General features: G+C 44.9%; 2 protein-coding genes and 1 non-coding gene across 3 annotated transcripts; 1 reads left to right on the top strand and 2 right to left on the bottom strand.

Annotated features, from left to right (window-relative positions):
• Positions 1-490: 490 nt before the first annotated feature.
• Positions 491-9,607, bottom strand: ajuba (ajuba LIM protein). Its single transcript, XM_026162230.1, has 8 exons — positions 6,534-9,607; positions 3,753-3,854; positions 3,498-3,565; positions 3,306-3,368; positions 1,865-1,995; positions 1,615-1,666; positions 1,175-1,243; positions 491-1,090 (listed from the first exon to the last, which is right to left on the bottom strand). The coding sequence occupies exons 1-8, from the start codon at positions 8,110-8,112 to the stop codon at positions 959-961; spliced, it is 2,196 nt and encodes a 731-aa protein (XP_026018015.1). The 5' UTR covers positions 8,113-9,607; the 3' UTR covers positions 491-958.
• A 5,428-nt stretch (positions 9,608-15,035) lies between these two features.
• Positions 15,036-16,691, top strand: mrpl52 (mitochondrial ribosomal protein L52). Its single transcript, XM_026162253.1, has 5 exons — positions 15,036-15,120; positions 15,368-15,437; positions 15,764-15,831; positions 16,272-16,336; positions 16,410-16,691. The coding sequence occupies exons 1-5, from the start codon at positions 15,087-15,089 to the stop codon at positions 16,560-16,562; spliced, it is 390 nt and encodes a 129-aa protein (XP_026018038.1). The 5' UTR covers positions 15,036-15,086; the 3' UTR covers positions 16,563-16,691.
• trnan-guu (transfer RNA asparagine (anticodon GUU)) lies at positions 16,019-16,092 on the bottom strand. The gene has a single exon. It is a non-coding gene; the product is annotated as a tRNA-Asn (tRNA).
• Positions 16,692-19,061: the final 2,370 nt, after the last annotated feature.

Raw genomic sequence — 19,061 nt, 5'->3', positions numbered from 1 at the left:
AGATGTGATATTTGCTTTGAGAGGTCAGGCAGGAGTGTCTGTGGACTCTTAACTGCAGATGACATTGTAATTGTACAAGTTAACACCTGTAGAGGGAGTGAGTTTAAATACCTGGAGTCAATCGTTCAAAGCTATGGACAGTGCACAAGACAGGTGGAGTGGGTGTAGAGGAGTGTCCGGTGATTTGTGACAAGGTTTACAAGATTGTAATGAGACCTGCTATGATGTATGGTCAGTGGAGGTGTTAACATTTTCACTGGTAGTGAGCAGAATGGACTGGAGGGGTGAGCAGTTTGGAGACAAAGTTATTATAGAGACATGCTTAAGATGGTTTAGACGTGCAGAGAGTGGACATATGGGACAAAGGATGCAAAAAGAATATCTCAGAGGAGGTTCAGGATATTAGAGATGGAGGCAGATGATCCACTGTGGTGACCCCGACAGGCAGCAGCCAAAACAGACACGAAACAAGAAAGCACGATGACTCCTCTTTGAATTTTGACCTAGCTACACAATCTGTGTGAGCAGAGAAAATATTTATTACAACATAATCATTACAGTAATGTGTTTTCCAACTTGTACAGATTCACGTAACAAATCTCTTACAGTAAAGTCAAATTTAAGTGCAAAACTTCTGATAGCAATAATGTATGTACAAAAACAAAAAAAATCCCTCATTTCTCTACAGCAAACAGTAGCCACATTAGGGTAAAGAATTAAAAAAGCAGTAGTTTTCCTGTTCCCTTTTAACTGTTGTACAGTAATAGTACAAGAAGTACAGCAGGCAGTACATGTGGCAATCAGAAACTGATCCAAGTCAGACAAAATAAAGGTGAAGTGTGAAAACATCTCAATCTCAGCAGGTTTGTTGTAAAGAAAGAGCGAATGGGAGGGGGATGGACAGCATATTAAGACCAGCTTTTACATAAAAATAAATCTACAGCTGCATAGAAGCCGATCAGTGTGTGTTGTGAGGGGGGACGTTATGTGTGGCGCACACTCTGTTCACATGGCACGAGTGGCAGAGGAGGTGGGAGTCCAGAGGGAAGCACTGCGAGCCGGGCTTATCGGAGAGCTGCTTGCCGCACTCCTGAGGGTGGAAGAGAGGAGACGGGGCGAGGTCAGCTGTGGGTTCGCTTCAAAACGAAGTCAGAAACGTTAAGTCGTCACTTACCTCACAGTGGTAGCACTCAAAGTGGTAGTCTTTGTTCATAGACACGACCCTGAGGATGTCTTCACTGCCCTGAAACAGCAAACAGAGGTCAGCAGAGCCACATTTCCAGTACTTTCCTGCCTGTTCTGTGTCACACTGCTGTGTAAAGTTTGGAAAACTGCCCAAAACAAAGTAAATTATGAACACAGTCATGCTAATTCGTTGCTGTGGGACAGATTCTGGTTCAAACATACACCGCTGAATCCGAAGTGTTGTGACACAGCAGCTTTTAGAGGGCAGTGTCTACACTCACAGTTCATGAGTGCAAGCCACAGCTCATTTTTTAACCAGGCCAGCTGACCAATCAGAGCAGATGGGGCCTTCTAGGAGGGAAGGCTTAACCAGATGGGAGCTTAAATGGTAGGAAGAGGAACAGTACGAGATAGGTCAGCGTTACTCACCTCAGTAGGCAAGATGGGTTGTAAACAGGCAGCGCACTTCGGGGCAAAAGTCCTGCAGTGAGACACAGGAGCGGTTATTTTTAAGCAGCAGCACATTCTGCAAAATGTTAAATGTGCAAACTTCATAACATCTTCAGTACAGAACAGCTGAAGCTCTTATAGCAGGAGTGTCAAACATAAGGCCCAGGGACCAGGATTTGTCCAGCAAAGGCTCCAGTCTGACCGTTTTGTGCTCGGGTACAATACTCACTTGTTGTAGTCTGCAACGCAGTAAATTTTGCTGTGCTGGTCAACGGTGAAAGGCACCCCATCCAGAGCCTTGGAGCACACCACACAGCGGAAACAACCGGGATGGTACGAGTTCCCAAGAGCCTGCAGGATCTGAGGGTGAGAACAACCAGATCTAAGATTTAAGTTCAAAAATAAAAATATCAAAGGCTGGATAAGGATCCACCAACTGCAAGGGAGTGGTTGGCTATTGTGAAGGATGTGTGTGTGTGTGTAGGAGCATAAAAGGAACAGAGAAAATTTTGTTAGGTTTTACTTTTTCTAGTCTTCCGTTTCTTTCTCCTCCAAAGAAAGCAGATTACATCAAAACAGACTACATCAGATCTGATGTAGGCTGCCCAGCTTTGACGATATCTCCCTCATCTTGAGTATAATGGCATCAAAAGAAAACATGTCTCTGACCAGAACTTACAATCTGGTTGCTCAAAAAACAAATAAAAGAATACAAACCTTGAAGCTGTTCTGAGTATTTTCAAATAGCAGTGATTTTTCCCCCCACCAGTCAAAGACTCACACAGCCAGCTAAACAGTACAGCCATTAATGATGACATCCTGTCACAGCCCTCTACTCCAGCTCCCTTTGCACCGTGGCTCTTCTGTTTACCCTCAAGTTACATTTTCTAGCTACTTGGGGACAGTTTCCAGTTAAAAGTGAGGTTTTTTGTCCCCATTGTTGTCAATCCCTTGCACATAAATGATTACTGGTTTTCTTTCTGTAATGCATTAAAGTCTCGAGTGATTTGGTGCCATATTTAAAAAGTAAAGGGGGAGGGGGGACTTCCCATAAAGCCAAAAAGAGCATCAGACTCAGGTAATAACAGGTTTAGCATTACCACACTGTCCTGCCAACATCCTCCACTTTCAATCAGTAATCCAGCAGAGACCAGACAGCGTTCAACAGGAGACAAAAGAATAAACTTTATTAACTTGAATGTTATACTTTAAGCAGCAGTGTTTCCAATTAAACTCCCAAGTCCAGCAGGAATGCATTTTCCCCTCTCAACACTGTTGCACCAACAAGTTTTCGAGCCACTGATGCAGAAAATAATGCTTGTGGATCACAGACACAGTGACAGCCTGCTATTTATATTATGGGTATTATGTGGTTCAAATATGGTGAAAAGTTTTAAGATAATCACTGCAGAGCCATTTTTTTCCCTTTATCAAAAACCCAAGGCAAACATTCCAGTGAAAATCTGTCGTGGGAAACCAACGAGCAGCCAACAGAAGGACGTCACTGAATTTCTCTACTCTCCGAGGGATTCTTCGAAAACATTATGGGAAACGTTGGATGTAAATAACTAAAAGGAAGATTAAAGATTAGAGCGTTTCTTCTGAGTTCTTCCAAATGTTTGGGAGGTATTTGGTGTGCTGGTTCTCACACACTCACACAGAGCCCTCACCTGTTCGAGAATAAGGTGGCCACACACGCTACACTTCTCCGCAGCCGCCTGGAATCCCGAAAACTGTAATTAAAACAAAGAGATTACTAATATCGCAACCTCGATTCCCCCCAAACCGACTCCGAGCACGTCTGAGTGTGTTTGTGTGTGAGAGAGGCGGATGACAAAACAAGCCTCGGCCTCGACTCTTACCATATAATCCTCTTTACAGTACACAGAGCCGTTGACATTGTAGAAGTCCTTGTTTCTCAGGGTGCGTCCTGCAGATGGGGGCAGAGGTGACTCAGCATAATTAAATCTCCACATTTTTGTGGTAAATGCTTCGAAGAGGGCGTTTGCAGAAGGTGTGGCGGTGGCACAAATTCATCATTAAGCCTGATCATCATTGCTGTGTTTGGTCAGGTGTGTGTGTGTCTGTGTGCGTGGGTGGGGGGAAGCCGTACTCACCGCAGGACACGCAGGTGAAGCAGCGAGTGTGATAGAGGTTTTCCAGAGCCTGGCAGGCGTTATCCGCCCCGTACACTCCTTTCCCACACTTCACGCAGGTTCCTGCCGGGACACAAACTCGCATTTAGTCGGGAGCAATGGCTCGGCGGGGGCTCTCAGCGCTCTGTTTACGACGCATTCCTGGAGAATGTGTCTGAAATCCAACTCCACACAAAGTGTCAACACTTGTAAATCCTCTCGTTCGCACCACCTAGGGGATTTTCACACAGTTAAAACCTCGTTACCCATGCCAGCCTGTTTGCTCATCCACTCATGAGTGTCTGCCGAGCCTCTCTGTTATTAAAGGGAAACTCCGCCGGATCTGACTTCTTGGCAGCTTTTCCAGAACATAGACGATTCTTTCTTCTGGAGTTTGGAGACCGAGACCTTTAAATTTAAACTTAAACCCCCCACATTAAGAGCAATTTGGAGACTTAACATCATAGCCATTTTTCCCTCCCCCTACCATGCTGGGGGCCAAAACTACAAAGCAAGCAACAACAAAATTAATAGAAATTAACGCTTGTGCAGCTTTCCTTAAATTGCTGGCCAGTGGCTAAGAAACAAGAAACTTGGTGGCATTTTTGGGGGCTGAAATACTGAAGATAACCAAGCAAAATGGACCTACAAAAAAAGAAATGCAAGTAATCAGTTTTACTTCTGTGAAAAAGCTTCAAAAATGAGCCTGTTTGTCTCCAACCTCATTCCACAATCATATGTAAAGCAGAAATGTGGTGGCCTGCGCATCACTCTTTCTGTGATCAATTTAAGGGTTGGTCTGAGCTTTTTCCCCCCCTTCTCCTTTCTAATGTGGCTCAGGGAGTGCCACACAAATCAAGAATTCCTACACCCTGCTTCTGCGAGCTTGGACAATCCCTCCGATATTTAGGAAGAGGCATGAGCCGGTGCCAAAGCCAAAAACCAAAGAGCCGAAACTTTAAATATAATGTATGAAAACGGCTGCATATAGAAAGAGATGGAAAGAAAGCGGGGTTGACATTACTCACTGAAAAGAACGAAAAGAGAAGACTGAACTTAGGGTTTAAAAACAAAGGGTTTTTCAAAATAAAGCTCACTAGGGGCACAAAAGTCAAGTTGATACCAAAGAAAATGACAAATGTCACACTTTGAACTACATCTGCTCTCCTTTCATGACTTAAAACTAATCAATAGACACATCGCATGACTACATTTGTGTGACTACACCTTGTTCTTTTCACATCATGAGACAATATAAGGTATTTAAGGTGGACCGGTTATTCTTATTTCCATTTTGTTTTAATTATAGGACTCTACTAGAGCAGCTTTGCATGAGTCACAGCGCAAAATAATCCTTACTTATCTTATACTGGGTCTGTGTGGCCCCTCAGTTCATCCTCTTCCTGCTTTTTTCTGATTGACTGCCCCTGACAAACAGAAGCTTTCTATGCTCTGAGCCACATCCTATTAAAATAAAATAACACTCGCTGAAACGCATTTATAGCAGCCTGAACTTTTGGCTCACACACTCGCACACATGCCGCCCTCCATGCTGGAAACTCTGAGCATGTACAAAATGAGCGTGAAACAGTGAAGCTTAAAAGCTATAAATCGACATCTGTTCAGTTTATGTTCCTCTTCTTCCATTTTTACTTTCTTTTTTCATTATTACTGCGTTTATTTTTTTTTAATTTTGTTCAGCTTTACACCTGAACACAGGTGTGTGCTGCCGAGCTGAGCTCAGGGCGTCTGTCTTCACGGCTCAGAGCTTCTGATTCCTCGCTAATGGCTGAGAGGAATACAGTATTGTATGTCCCCTCCAGGCACACATACCTGAGCTGAAAAACAGGCTACAGCACACCACCCCTGCACACGCCAAGGCAGCATTACACACACACACACATATACACATGACTCACACACACACTGCGTTACTGTGGCCTGAAGTCACTCAAAGGGGGGGGGGGACACACCCTGCCACAAAGAAACAATATACACACAGAGACATACGCACATTCATCTAGCCATCCTAACACACACACGCTCGCGCACACACACACACACTGGCACACTGAGAGAACTGGAGCCCTAATCTTGTGTGACTCAGTAATGGCTGGAGCTGTGTTTATATGGAACCATGTAATTTATGTCTGAGTGTTACAGCAGAATTTTGCACTTTAATCGGCGTGCAGATCCGCTGCATTAGCCCTCTGTGCGCACCACCACTGTGGCAAATTGGCAAGATGTGCAAACATCAGCTGACAACCGTGCGTAACTTTTAGCGCACTGATTTTCTTTCCTCTCTCCGGTCAAACACGTCTACTTGTCTGCATCTCGGTTTCTGAAGCCTGGCTGATGTTTTTTTTTTCTTTCCCCTCCTCCCCCCTCCCCTTCTCCACTCCTTTAATGCTTTGTGTGTTATGACCCTGCATGTCTCTGCAGGTTCTGTGGCACCATCCACCTATCCATACACACTCTTTCAACTATTAATCTGTCCATCCATCCATACAACCCTTTCATTTAGAGAGAAACCTGTGATCCGACACCAGGCGGTGAGGACAACAGTAATAACACAGTGAGGGGCGGACGCCGTGGGGACGGATGAGCAGTGAGTCTGCTGGCTCGGGTTAGGGATGTGATTTTACTGTTTTTAAAGTTAAACACAGCTGCCCATCTCCATCCAGTCCCACTGATTTGCTTCTTTTACTTTTTGTTTTGCAAAATAAATTTATAAAATTTTTAAAAAAAAAATAAGGATCTCACCAAAGAACTCCTGCCGGTTTTCTGTTGCTTCTCTCCCAGGCAAGGCTCCTGGCTCCTCCTGAGGTTTGGCCAGCCCTCCTGCTGGCGTGACGCCCGATTTGGCGTGAGGCGTGAGGCTGAGAGCCTGCTCCTTCAGCATCAGGCCCTCCAGCAGCCCATCGCCCTCCAGCGCAGCATCTCTCAGCAGAAGTCGGGTCAGCTCTTCCTGGTATCGGGTGCCGGGCAGGTCTGAGTATCGGGCCCTCTCTCCCATCGTGCCTGGATCTTTGCCTCGTACGCCCGCTTGCTGCTCTTCCCACCAATCTGGAGCTGTCTGATAACACGTTGCTGCGGGACTCCCAACCGCAGGCGGATAGGAGTGACGGCTATCGTACACACCTGAACGTATCCCTGCCTCCAGGTACTGAGTCCAGGCCTCTACGGAGGTCACTCCGGCCCTGCCCGGGACTCCGTATCCAGTTGCAGAGCCTCCGGTCGGCACAGATGGGGACTGCTGCTGGGTAGGGAGGCCTCCGGATGCAGAATAGCGCAAGTCGTAGCCGAGACTGATGCCACTGGTCCGGTTGCTGCTGCAGCGGCTCCCCATGGGACTCCCTCCTCCTCCTCCGCTGGCCGTGCTGGAGGCAAAGCTGGACCTGGGGCTGACCAGCACAGACTCCTGGAAGCTGAAGGATGAGCACGGACTCAGGGTTGGCCCTGGCGGGTAAAAGAGGCCTCCACCTCCTACACCTCCTCCGCTCATATCAGATGGGCGATGTGGTGGATGAGAGAGGGATGCCGGCCGGGTGCTCTCCCACAGATCGTTGCCTGTGCTCAGCCGCTTGTAGAACAGGGTTTCCTGGAGAGACAGGCGTTTGTGCCGCTCAGGCTCAGAGAGGTAGCCGGGCTCAGCCAAGCCGCCTCCGCCGCCTCTGGGCGCCGATCCATATCCCGATGCAGCAGGGTATGGTGGCGGGACGGAGAGTGGAGGCGGCTGGGACAGGAGCTGCTGTCGTTGGACCAGCTGCTGAAGCTCCAATGAGTATCGACGTTGATTGAGGGACACCTTGGAGCCGAACGCTCCCATGGGGTCGCACTCGGGACTCAGGCCGGACTCACGCCTAAGGTGGGAATCTACACCTTCACCCAGGTAGCAGGAAGCCCGCTGCTGAGAGGAAGGACGCCTCAGCGGTGCCAAGGTAGAGGGGTGAGGTGGTTGCTCAACATCTGGGGGGATGGTGCCCACTGTGGAGGAAGTAGATGGTGTGGTGAGGAGCTGAGAGGAAGTCAACCCCATTCCTCCTGCTCCTCCTGTGCCGCCTCCTCCTCCTCTCCCACTTGCTGGCACACATGGATCACTTGTGGTTGCCGAGGCAAGCGGGAACTGGCCAGGTCTTGCGGGCGAGGCAGCTGCAGAGCTGGGAGCCAGCGGCAGAACGCTGCCCCCTCCTCCGCTGCCGCCCACAGGGACGCCGGTGTTGGCGTTGCTGTTATTGGAGTTGCTGGAGGAGTCGTGCTTTTTCTTCGACACGTTGAATTTCACACTCCCCGAGTCCGTTAGCTTCAGCTTCTCCAGCAGCTTGCTTATCGGCCTGTCCATGATTAAGCCTTCCTGTGCTCCCTCTCACACACACACCTGCCTGGGCAAAGTCAAGTCTTACAGCAACTCCCCCCTCTCTCTGTTTTTTTAAATGTTACAGAGTACTGCACTCAAATACAGTGTGAGTGGACGTACAGCAGAACAAAGACTGAAATCTACAGTTATTCCCTTGTGACGGCTACAATAAAATCTGTAACAAGAAATTAAAAAACTGGCCTGGAATCTAGTTCAAAGCTACAAAAGAAAAACAAAAGCAGGACCCCTTCTATACAGATACAATAAATACAAAAAAAGAGCAGATAAATAAAAACTTTTAAGACATTACAGGGTGGTTACATGACTTGAGTCCTGTGAGTCACCTGGCTGCCCTCATGTGGTAAATCCACAGGTACAGGTAGGCTGTGGTGAGGAAGAATCCATTGGAGTACAAAAAAAATTACTAACACAATTCAATCCAGCCAGGAAACGGGAGAGACAGACATCCAGGAGACTTCTGCGTGGACCTATGATCGCAGAGGGCCTCCTTTGTGGACCCTCATGTGGCTCCACAGCTGCATGGTCTCTGTTTAAAGTTTTTAAAAAGAAGACTTAAATACACTCGAGCCAAGTCTCGGGCTGCTATCGCGGATCTCCTCCAGTCTGGGGTTTGAATTTCCTCTTAACGAAGCACAAAGCGGGGGGAGAGAGAGAGAGCGAGGGAGAGAGAGGTTCAGCAGGATGCAGGCTATCACCTCTTCATGTGGGTCCAGTGTAGACGAGAAAAGCAGAAATCCGCTTGTTCGCAGATAGTCGACTCACCCGACTTCTGCCATTCATCTCAGGGGGGAAAGTTACTCGGAGGAGGGAAAATAATGACAGAAAAGGCGTATTTTAGTTGTAAGCGAGCCAACGGAAAGCGCACACACCGCACTGGCTTTACACTCCTCCGTCCATCCGCCTGTGCTCGACTCCTTTTATCATTCCCGTTTTCAAAAGAGAAATCCTGTTCGGGACTCGGTAGGAAAGCAGCGGGGAAGTTTGGGAGGACAGCAGGAACTGAGGGGAAAACCGGCGCGCCGTTACACTCGAATCAACCCCCAGCAGGCCGGTGCAGGACTAAAAGAGCCGCTCGTGATAAATAAAAATCCCTCCCCGTGAGCACTGCACAGTCGACAACTTTGTTTCTTTCTTTCTTCCCCCTAAATAATTACTTACCTCCCCCTTCGCCCACAATGTCGTCAGGCTAACGAAAGCGCGACCAAGCTAGTTCCGGTTACGTTTTTTTCTAAATAAACCTCTCCAGATACGTGTTATGTTTTACTCAAGCAAGAGGATAACAGGAGCTCCTTTGTAGCATGGGTTTGTCCCAGATACGAAACAATGCTTTCGAGTAACGTTTAAAGTGCAATTTTGTAGTTTACAACGCCACAAAATCGGATTTGATAGCCTCCGTGTTGAAAGCGTTAGTTTAACGGCTTTTATATTGAAGGCGGAACATCGCGACCGTTACACTGCGTGTGAGTGGTGCGTTCGACTTAACGCATTTTAAACGGCGGCTTGTATCCCCCAACAAGGCCGGAACACCTTTTTACCAGACATGCTGTGTCGTCATTCATAACGCAAAACTCCACAGAGGATAACGCCAGCGAGACCGTCTCTACACAACTACATACTCAACATTTAATAAACATCATAATAATATAAAAAGAACACTTAAAAATAATCGAGCCAAGCCAAAACTGTTTTTTTTTTGTTTTAAAGTTTCCTGTAACTAAATATTTAGACCAAAATAGATTGAAAAATGTTTCTATTCAGTTTCTGACTTTTTAAATGAAGACTTCAGCCTCACCCAAGGCCTTAGGAACCACTGAGGTAATGTCTAAAGTGGTGGAAGTAGTCATCAGAGTAGGTCAAGGGAGCAGCTCCACAATTCAACACTGCATTTACATTATAAGCACTGGACAATAAAATACGCTTAAATCCGTCATATAGCTATGCTCTACTTTTTTTTTTTTTTAAAAAAGAAGGTTATTTTAACAATAGGCTGTGATTTATTAAAGTGCAAACATAATTATTCTGGCTGCTAGTGAGCTGCTTGATATACTACCTAAACTTAGTCAACTATTTTATTATTGATTACATAAGCTGCCAAAGAGATCTGCTCTTTTAAAAAGAGAGCAATATTTGCCTTAAAAATTTAGTTAATTTGTATTTATTTGTTCACCACTGAGGTTTAAGTCCAGTAAAATCACGTACTTCTACAACTGCACCGTTTTAATGCTCAAATTAGACACTTCCTGAAAAATAAAATTCAATAAAGTAAATAGGATTCAATTCATCTTAGTTTAATCTTTGTGCTTACATCAGTCATGCAGCAATGCATAAAAAAATAATGGTTTATTCAAACAATAAGTACCAATTCATTAGGTAGGTGTAAACATAATTATTCAGGCTGTTCAACTGTAGCTTCAGCTATTACACTAAAATTCACTACTTACTTTATATGTTTTATATAAGCTACCAAAGAGATGTTCTGGTTTAAAAAGTTCAATATTTGCTTTCAAAATGTAGCTAAGTGGTAAAAACTTAAGGAGTAATTTTACTTAGATCATTTTAGCACTGGTGTATGAGTCCACGGAAGTGACATTGTTGTACATTACAGTGTTTTAAAGGTCAAATCACACATTTTCTGGGGGACAAAAATCACATTTCAACAAAGTAAAGAGGTCTAAATGCATCCCCACAGGACTATTGCACATGAGGTGGTAAAACAGGGGCACATGTTCATGCTTGCTTAGCTTCATTTAAGTCTTCGTTTATTCTTTAATATGTTAATTTATTTTATAATTGGCCTGTTTTTTGACTTTCACTGACTAATACACTTGGCTCCAGGAGAAGCATAAACAGGACCCCCCCCCCCCCCCCCCTCCCCACCCTGGGGGCCCCTGAGAGGGTTAACCTGCCCCGAAGCGCTTCTAGCCATTAGGTTAGCGTTGTGATGGAGCTCTGGATACACACGTATTCATGTGGTTGTGGCTTGGCACAAGCTTAAACTGTGAAATGACCACCAAGCCAAACCAACAGTATAAACAGTCCTGTTTTCAGAAATACCCTCATTTTGTCTGTGCTCATATAGGCTGACTGTAACCAAAACCACGGCCCTGTGCAGTTTACTGTAGCGCCAGCTGTAAATCCTAATGTTACAAAGCAGTAATGGAAAGTGACCACGCTGAAATACACATTGAGAGTGCAGGCCACTTGGACTTGTCTACTTCAAAATAAGAGTGACATACTGCAGTTTTTTTCACACTTCTTCACTTTAGCTGACACCAATATTTACTAGTTACCTTTCAAATTAAGACTTCCTCTTTATTTTTTCAACTTAATGCTGTTAAAGCACAACCAAAAGCACGTATATTTGCGGGAACAAGCACCACCTCGCTCTCCCTGCACATTAATGCATCAACACCGTAATAATAAGCTCTTAGCTTCAAGGATATACATCCCTAATGTTTCCCAGTTGCTTGTAGTTCATTAAGAAGCCTCTGTTTTGACACAGAGCGCCTCTCTGGCTCTGTTTAACATTTATAATCACGTGTTGCTGCACATTAGAGTCACAGCAAGTGGATCCGCGTCGTTGAGGCAACGGGCCTACTTTGTTGTACCACCAGCCTGTGGAATGCGCGGAAGGACACGGCGCGGTGAGGCGGCCGGTAAATTTTTTCAGCGTGTCTGAGCTCTCCAAGGACGATACAGAGTAAACATCCCGCTGCTATTTCAGGACTACCCGGCATTAGTCTGCGCGGATTCCGGCCGATTTGCGGCACTTTGACGGAAACACCAAAAAACACAGCAAACACAGTCCGGCTGTATGCTGTGTTTGCAGGAGGCTCGCTGACCTTTCAGTTTATTTTATTTTTAAACATATGCCCCTCAGATCTCTTCCACACGCAGCCCATCGCAGCTCCTGCGGGTTTCACCGGAGTACCTTGCAGCAACCTCTGGCAACCTCTGGCGCTCGCCTCACGGCTGCGAGTGGGAACTTGTCTGCAAAGCTAACAGAAATTCTTCAGGGCTTAGTGTCGGTGCTGTTCATACAAAAACAGCACTTTGAAGAGCTGCGAGAGCGGCCGTGCTCTGCCGGTAATGATTACAGACAGGCACGTGAAGTGCAGACCCATCTATCTCCATCACTGTGTATATAAATCACTCACTATTTGTATTATTTCTCTTAAAAGGTAGCTGCAAATAGAACAAACACAGCTGCGAGGTGCCCCACAACCTCAAGTTTCTGGCAAAAGACCAGCTTTCCCCAAATGTTGATTTTGGTGATTTTATGAGCATTTTGTTTTTCAAAAAAAAAAAGTAAGACTGAAAAAATGTGGAGATTTAAGCTTATGAGCTTATTAGGCCTACACTTTATTTTACAGGCAACATGTTCTAAATTCAAGTTCTGATTACTTATTCAGCACCAAAACGCAACATCAGTCACCTCAACAAACTTCATATTATAAGGTTAGAGGTCCTAAAATAATACGGGTGATGATTTGGCGCCAGCAGCAAAGAAAAACTCCCTTTTAACAGGAAGAAACCTGCAGGTTCAGGGAGCTGTGCACAGTTGGGGTGAGGGAACGAGAAAAATGGCAACACTTACCAAAGCAAACACAAAAAGTTTAATGAACAATGGTAGTCATACTCTACCTTAAAATTGGAGGCACAGAGAACTAATATAATTGTTCCTTTGATGTTTTGGACACTTAGTTTTCAATGTTTCCTCCTTTTTGTGCTTTAAAGGCCCCAGCTGTGGGTCAGCTGATCTCACATTAAGGCTAACCTTGTGCGGGATCAAAACATCACACTACAACCTTTTGATCAGCTAAAAAAAAAAAAATCGGAATAACCTTTACACGATGAGCAAACATCTTTACATTTGAAAATTTCCAGCTTCCCATTAGCAGTCTGGATAACCTGCGACCTCTCTAGCACGAAAAACCTGTTTTTTACTGCTCTTATCACATCTGACATGCTAAAAAGTGAATAAATCACCTAAGCTGTTCTTTGAAAGATCTCCCTCCTATTCATTTCCATTATAACCTCATTATAAGTGGCGTTGCACTCACTCAAGAAACAGGTGCTCCTCAGACGTGGAGCGCCACGGGATGACCACAGAGGCCTGACTGGTTTGAAGTCGGCGAGTGCGACGGGGATGAAAAGAAATCAGCCTTCTAAACATTCCCAGATGTCTTGCTTCATCACCTTGTCGTGCCTTTGATATGCCAGCAACGACCACGCCATCCATAAACCGTGATCACACAAGAAAAGTGTGCTGTAACCAATTTCCCCGGCACATATCTGCACTTCCAAGAAAAAGCACAGGTGCCACATTAAACAGAAATGCTGCGTGGAAGCATTAACAACAACATGAGCTGCAGCCATTAAGATTGTTACTTACAGCTGCACCTTTCCTTCACAGGTGGGCTGCGATGGTCCCAATGCAAAGGTTTCCAGCTGGATTAACCTCTTAAAGGCCCCCAAGGGGGAAAAAAGAGCTGCTGGGCCACTATTTACCCCTCTCCTGTCTGCATTGTTGCCCGTGTGTTCCCACCACAGAGTACACACACCAGACTCCATCAGACACACGTATGGCAGCTTTTTGTGGTCATTTTAAACACACATAGATTGAGGGATATGTACCATGTGCAAAGTTTTAACAGTTCTTTTATACATTTAGCAGTGCTAATAATATGAGTAAGTCTTTATTTCATTTGCTGCTATGCAACTGTGGAATGAACTGCTGACCCCTCAATCCACACACAACCACACATTCATACTTTACCTTTTTTCTCTGTACACTTCAATCACTTTGTTTACCTCACATCGACGGAATCTTTTAGATGAACCGTTTAACTTCATATGCATGTCTTTGTGCTAGTGAAGGAAGCTGGGGGACCTAAAGCATACTTGCAAGCTCATTACTAAAAGGCCCCAACAAGGTTTTATACCAGGATACTTTCACAGCCCACCATGTGGTGTTGTGCGTGCTCGTTTAAGGTCACATTTTCATCTCTAGGGGGGAACATCAGTCCTGAAAGTACGTTCTAATTCGTTATACTTCATGTGTGCTTTCCCCTAATTTCAAATACAGTTGTTGAGAAACATTTGAAACAAAGAACACACCTTTAATGTTTTAAATTACTTTTTATGCATGTATACCTTACTGTCCAATTTATTTGAATGTATTTTAATTCAGATGTGTCAAATTAATTTAATTAATTTATTAGTTTCTTTATTTAATTCGTTTATTTTTTGTATATATTTTATTGGACACATAGATTGTCTTATTGTCTTGCTGCTTGTCAATAATAATGGATTGCATTTATATAGTTTTTCGAGACCCTCAAAGCGCTTTACAGTTCCACTACTCATTCACACACTGGTGAAGGCAAACTACAGTTGTAGCCACAGCAGCCCAGGGGCAGACTGACAGAAGCAAGGCTGCCATATCGCCTTGCTTCTGGGCCATCGGCCCCTCTGGCCATCACCAGCAGGCGGTAGGTGAAGTGTCTTGCCCAAGGACACAACGACAGACAGAGCTGGGGATCAAACCGGCAACCTTCCGGTTACAAGATGAGCTTCCCAACCCCATCAATCACTGTCTGAATGGGGGAAAAAATCCATAATTTCAAAATTACATTATTACAAATGAGGAAAACGAGGCTTAATGTATTATATATACTTTTTTCATGAAAGCTTTTTTATGCCACTGGGAAAAAAAGCATAATCCATGAGTAGGAAGAATATAATTTGGGTTTAATAAATCAAAATTTCAAGTTATTTTGTCACTATTTATAGATAGTAATTCGACATTTTGAGATAATAACCGAGATTTTTACTGATGGATGTGTAAAAACAAGAATGACGGGGCAAAGTGAATAACAGGACCTCGGCGTGTCTTTGGCGCCCCCTGGCGGTAGGCTCTAAATTGTGCAGGCAACATGGCGGCCCCCGTAAGGACGTTGTGCTGCTCAGGTGAGACAGAGGTTATCCTCACATATTTCCCTGTGTGTGTGTGTGTAGTTTCATCGCTGAAGCTGAGTGTGATAGCTGTAATAACCTGCTTTTACCAGGCTCCCTGCCTGTGCGAGTGACCGGCGTCAACGCGGTGATGTTGACGAGCAAAGCTAATGCTAATGCTAACAGTGTGTGTACCTGCTCGTAAACGCCACATATCTAATTAAACAGGCTCGTGTAGGTGACTGTTTGATGTTGTTTTCAGTGCTGAGGTACTCGCGCAGACAGTTCAGCACAACGTGTGGAGTCCAGGCTGGAGAAAAGTGGCGGAAAGAGTGAGTTCACTGTCATTTAAATAAAGATTTCCGCTGTTTGAATGTGGATTGATCGATTGGATGAAACCTTTAATTAAGACCTTTAGACACCCTCACAGCAGCCTCACAGGCAGGAGTGAATGGTCGTCAGCAGCAGCTTCATTATAACACTTAACGTTTGCACTCACAGCGTCACAACAGCATGAAGTGTACGAGGAGAAATGCAGATGTTTCATCTTTTCTTTGTTTTTAAGAACCTGGGATGGAGTCAGGTTAAATGTGTAACTACTGAAAACCATTTAAAAACGAGACTGTGCAGGTTTATTGAAGCGTGTGTTATCTTGCAGACATGGACTTGCTAGAAGCGGCACAGAGTACGGGCCTCTGACAGATCTGCCCGATTGGTCGTTTGCAGGTATTTATATTTTTTTTATAGAGAAAAATAAAAATCTGTAAAGCTGTATTGTTTGTGGACCATCTACAGGACATCATTTAAAATGTAAATAAAGGAAAACAGAAGAAGCAGCTACTTTTGTCTGCTGTTTTACTCACAAAGGGTTGTCACAGTGGGTAGCTCTGTGTGTTTCTAAGCAAAAAGACATCGTCCCTGGGTGGGCTCGAACCACCAACCTTTCGGTTAACAGCCGAACGCGCTAACCGATTGCGCCACAGAGACTGCGGGTCATGTACAACTGACTGAGCTAGCTATGCTAATTTATACTGATCTTTGTGAGTTTCATTGTGTTTCTTTCCTTCTTATCCTGATAAATTTTGAATGCATTTTGCCTGAAACTATTTGACAAAGCTGCACCAGCTGATTGCTTTTGTGCCAACTTTGTCTTCTTATATGCACAGATGGACGGCCGGCACCTCCAATGAAAGGCCAGCTGAGGAGGCGGCAAGAGAGAGAAGCTCTATCTGTGAGTGTCACATAAAAACCTCCTTATCGTCTTTAGCACTCCCACTCATCTGTTCATCTCTTTTTCTTCTCAGAGACGTATTGTGATGCTGAACTCGGAGGTGGACCGAGGGATGGAGGCGTGGAGGGAGAAACAGGAGGAGGCCAAAAGAATGGAGGAGCACAAAAAGTCTCTTTTGCTGAAACCCAAAGGGAAACTACTAATGAAGAAGAAATCTCAAAGTTAGAGGCCGACTATCCTAACTCTGATATTCCATGCTGATATTCAGGATGATGGATGTATTTATGATGGGTTTTCGTCTGCTCTGTCATTTGTGTTTTTCTCTACTCATGCAATAAAATGTTTCTTCTTTATACTCTGTCATGCATTCGTGGGTCCTTGTGGTAAAATCTCAGCTCATGTGCATCTGCTTCCACTAGAATGCAGCATTTCTCTTCTGTGAGGACGCGAGCTGGCTCGAACGCCATTTTGTCTGAGGCTGGGCGCAGAGCAGTACTGCTGGGCTGGCAGTAGAAAGGGAGGAGCTGGCACACATAAAGCAGCAGTGATACAGGACCAGAGCGAGGGGTTCACACCGTGGCACGCTGCAGTAACCGTGTTATTAGCTGACAAACCCCTCAGTCCTGAGTGGCTCTGGGAGACCTGCTCCAAACTAAAACACTGATTTGTGTGAGATAAGGTTTAAGAAAAATCCAAGCTATAAAAGCACAAGGTCTGATGATAACAGTAAGCTTTATGGTCAAAGAATCACATTCTTTATTTTTCCTGGGGAATGCACTAAGGAAAAGGAAAATCTGGGGTTTTCATCGGGCCTTCCTGCAAGCCTGGTGCCTGGAAAGACGATTATCCGGCTGCAGGCGAGTTTTTGGCAGGAAGTTTAATCCCATGGAAAGTGATCTTTCTGGTGTTGACTCAAAGTTTTTTAGGTGGATAATGAAGATGCAGAAACACTTAAAAAAGCCAATAAGATGACGGTTGAGTTTCAGCGCTGGTAAATTTGCACTGACCTTAATCTGTTTTAACGTGTGAGACGGCACAAAATCCAACCCTGGCTGTTAAAAGGAGCAGCTGTGCCTTTGTTTAGTCAGCATTAATTCACTGCAACTTTGACTTGTAAACTCAGTATTTATGAAATGAGGTAAGCCCCCCCCCGCCTGTCTTCTCACCCTCCTTTCTTCCCCCTTCCTCACATTTTGCCTCCGTCTCTCTCTCTTTGCCCGGGTCTTGTGCAGACTTCAGCACAGTCCCATGTAATTAGGGCTTCTAGCCGCTGAGTTGCAGATTCTTTTCCGTGGAAGATGGGAAGTTTTTCTCTGAACCTCCCCCCACCTCCTCTGTGTCTTAACGTTTTCATACAGCTGACCAAAGGAGCTGACTCTTTGTAGTGTTACAGTGTGGGAGGACGTGGTGCAGACCACAGAGGGATTTAACAGACAAAAAAAAAGAAGTGTAAGAAATTTCAGCAAGGTGACTCTAAGTTCACACACATCCTCACACCTGGATCATAAAAGACTCCCGACTGCACCGGCAGTGAGAAATGGAGCTCCTCATTCTTTCTCTTGACTCACTGTCTTTTCACATGGATGTCTTTTCTCCTCAACAGCCTCTCCCTCTCGACTCCTCCCAGCCTCCCCCTCCCCTCTTCCTCTCCTCCCTGTGTTGTTTTGGTTTTGTGGAAATGAGAACCAGATGTTGCTTATTGTGCAGAAGTCAGCGATGGATGGATGGAGGGAGGGAGAGAAGGCAAGAGGAGGTTTGGAGGGGGGGTGTTAGGTGAGGTTACAGGGGCTACAGGATAAAGGAAAAGGTGGGCGCTTGAAGGATGAGACAGATGTGGTTATATTTGAGGATTAGCTGACAGACCTCTGTAGCTTCAGCCAGAGACCAGACATGAGGAGGGTAGATACTTCCTGGGGGTGCAAAAGGTTGGGGGGAGGGGGGTTAGTTTGTGGAGGGTCTGATTCAGCAACTTTGTCCCAGAGACCGCTTCCTGACCTGGGTGAAGTGGGGGTGTGGGGCCGTTTTAGTAGCATGTTTGTCAAAATTACACAGTCTGAGTATCCTGAATGTACACGACAGAGAGCTGGCCCCGCAGGCTGCAATTATCCTTGTTTGCTGCTAGTTGGACAGTTAACCACGCGGCTTCCGTGGTATAACTTGTTTGTCCTTCATGCTACAGAAGCATCGGCATAAATAATCTTCAGCGCTTTATGGGAATTGTTGGTGACAAATCTGAGGTTGGGCTGAAGCTGGAGGAGTGAAACATTAAATCAGGACATGTACTTAAAATAAATGACAGCATGTCAGTGTAAAAACAAAACTCATCTGGAATCAAAGAGGGAAAGAAATAGTAAAATTATCAACAGAATACTCGCTTGTTCTTGCCAAAGTGACTACATTCATTCTGTTTTTGAGTTGTGGCTTTGTAGAAATACAGCCAGGTTTACTAAGAGAAAAGGATGCAAGGCTTTCTAATATTGTTACCTGGTAGAGCACAAGTGAAATAAGGTGTGAAAAACATTTTTCAAACCTTTAATCCAAATAATAGATCCCGATTCTATAATTAATTATTAAAATGTTCCTGATATAAGTGATTAAAAAAATTCAGACACCTATATAGAAAAAAATGGTCCCTTTGACCACCTGCTGAAGTTCAAACTGAACATCGAAATGAGGAAGAAAATTGATTTGTGACTTTGAAAGTGTATGATTGTTGGTTCACACA

The sequence above is a fragment of the Astatotilapia calliptera genome, chromosome 3 (assembly GCF_900246225.1).
Source record: "Astatotilapia calliptera chromosome 3, fAstCal1.2, whole genome shotgun sequence".
Lineage (NCBI taxonomy): Eukaryota > Metazoa > Chordata > Actinopteri > Cichliformes > Cichlidae > Astatotilapia > Astatotilapia calliptera.
The sequence above is the reverse complement of the archived record's forward strand: the minus strand, read 5'-3'. Positions and strand labels throughout refer to the sequence as shown.

Bases quoted from the DNA above. Each gene is read 5' to 3' on its own strand.
- mrpl52 (XM_026162253.1), top strand. From the start codon at position 15,087: ATGGCGGCCCCCGTAAGGACGTTGTGCTGCTCAG. The intron at 15,832-16,271 runs GTATTTATATTT...TTATATGCACAG, and splicing joins GCCCGATTGGTCGTTTGCAG to ATGGACGGCCGGCACCTCCA. The intron at 16,337-16,409 runs GTGAGTGTCACA...TTTTCTTCTCAG, and splicing joins AAGAGAGAGAAGCTCTATCT to AGACGTATTGTGATGCTGAA.
- ajuba (XM_026162230.1), bottom strand. From the start codon at position 8,112: ATGGACAGGCCGATAAGCAAGCTGCTGGAGAAGCTGAAGCTAACGGAC. The intron at 3,855-6,533 runs GTGAGATCCTTA...GTGTCCCGGCAG, and splicing joins AAACCGGCAGGAGTTCTTTG to GAACCTGCGTGAAGTGTGGG. The intron at 1,091-1,174 runs GTAAGTGACGAC...TTCCACCCTCAG, and splicing joins TTGAGTGCTACCACTGTGAG to GAGTGCGGCAAGCAGCTCTC.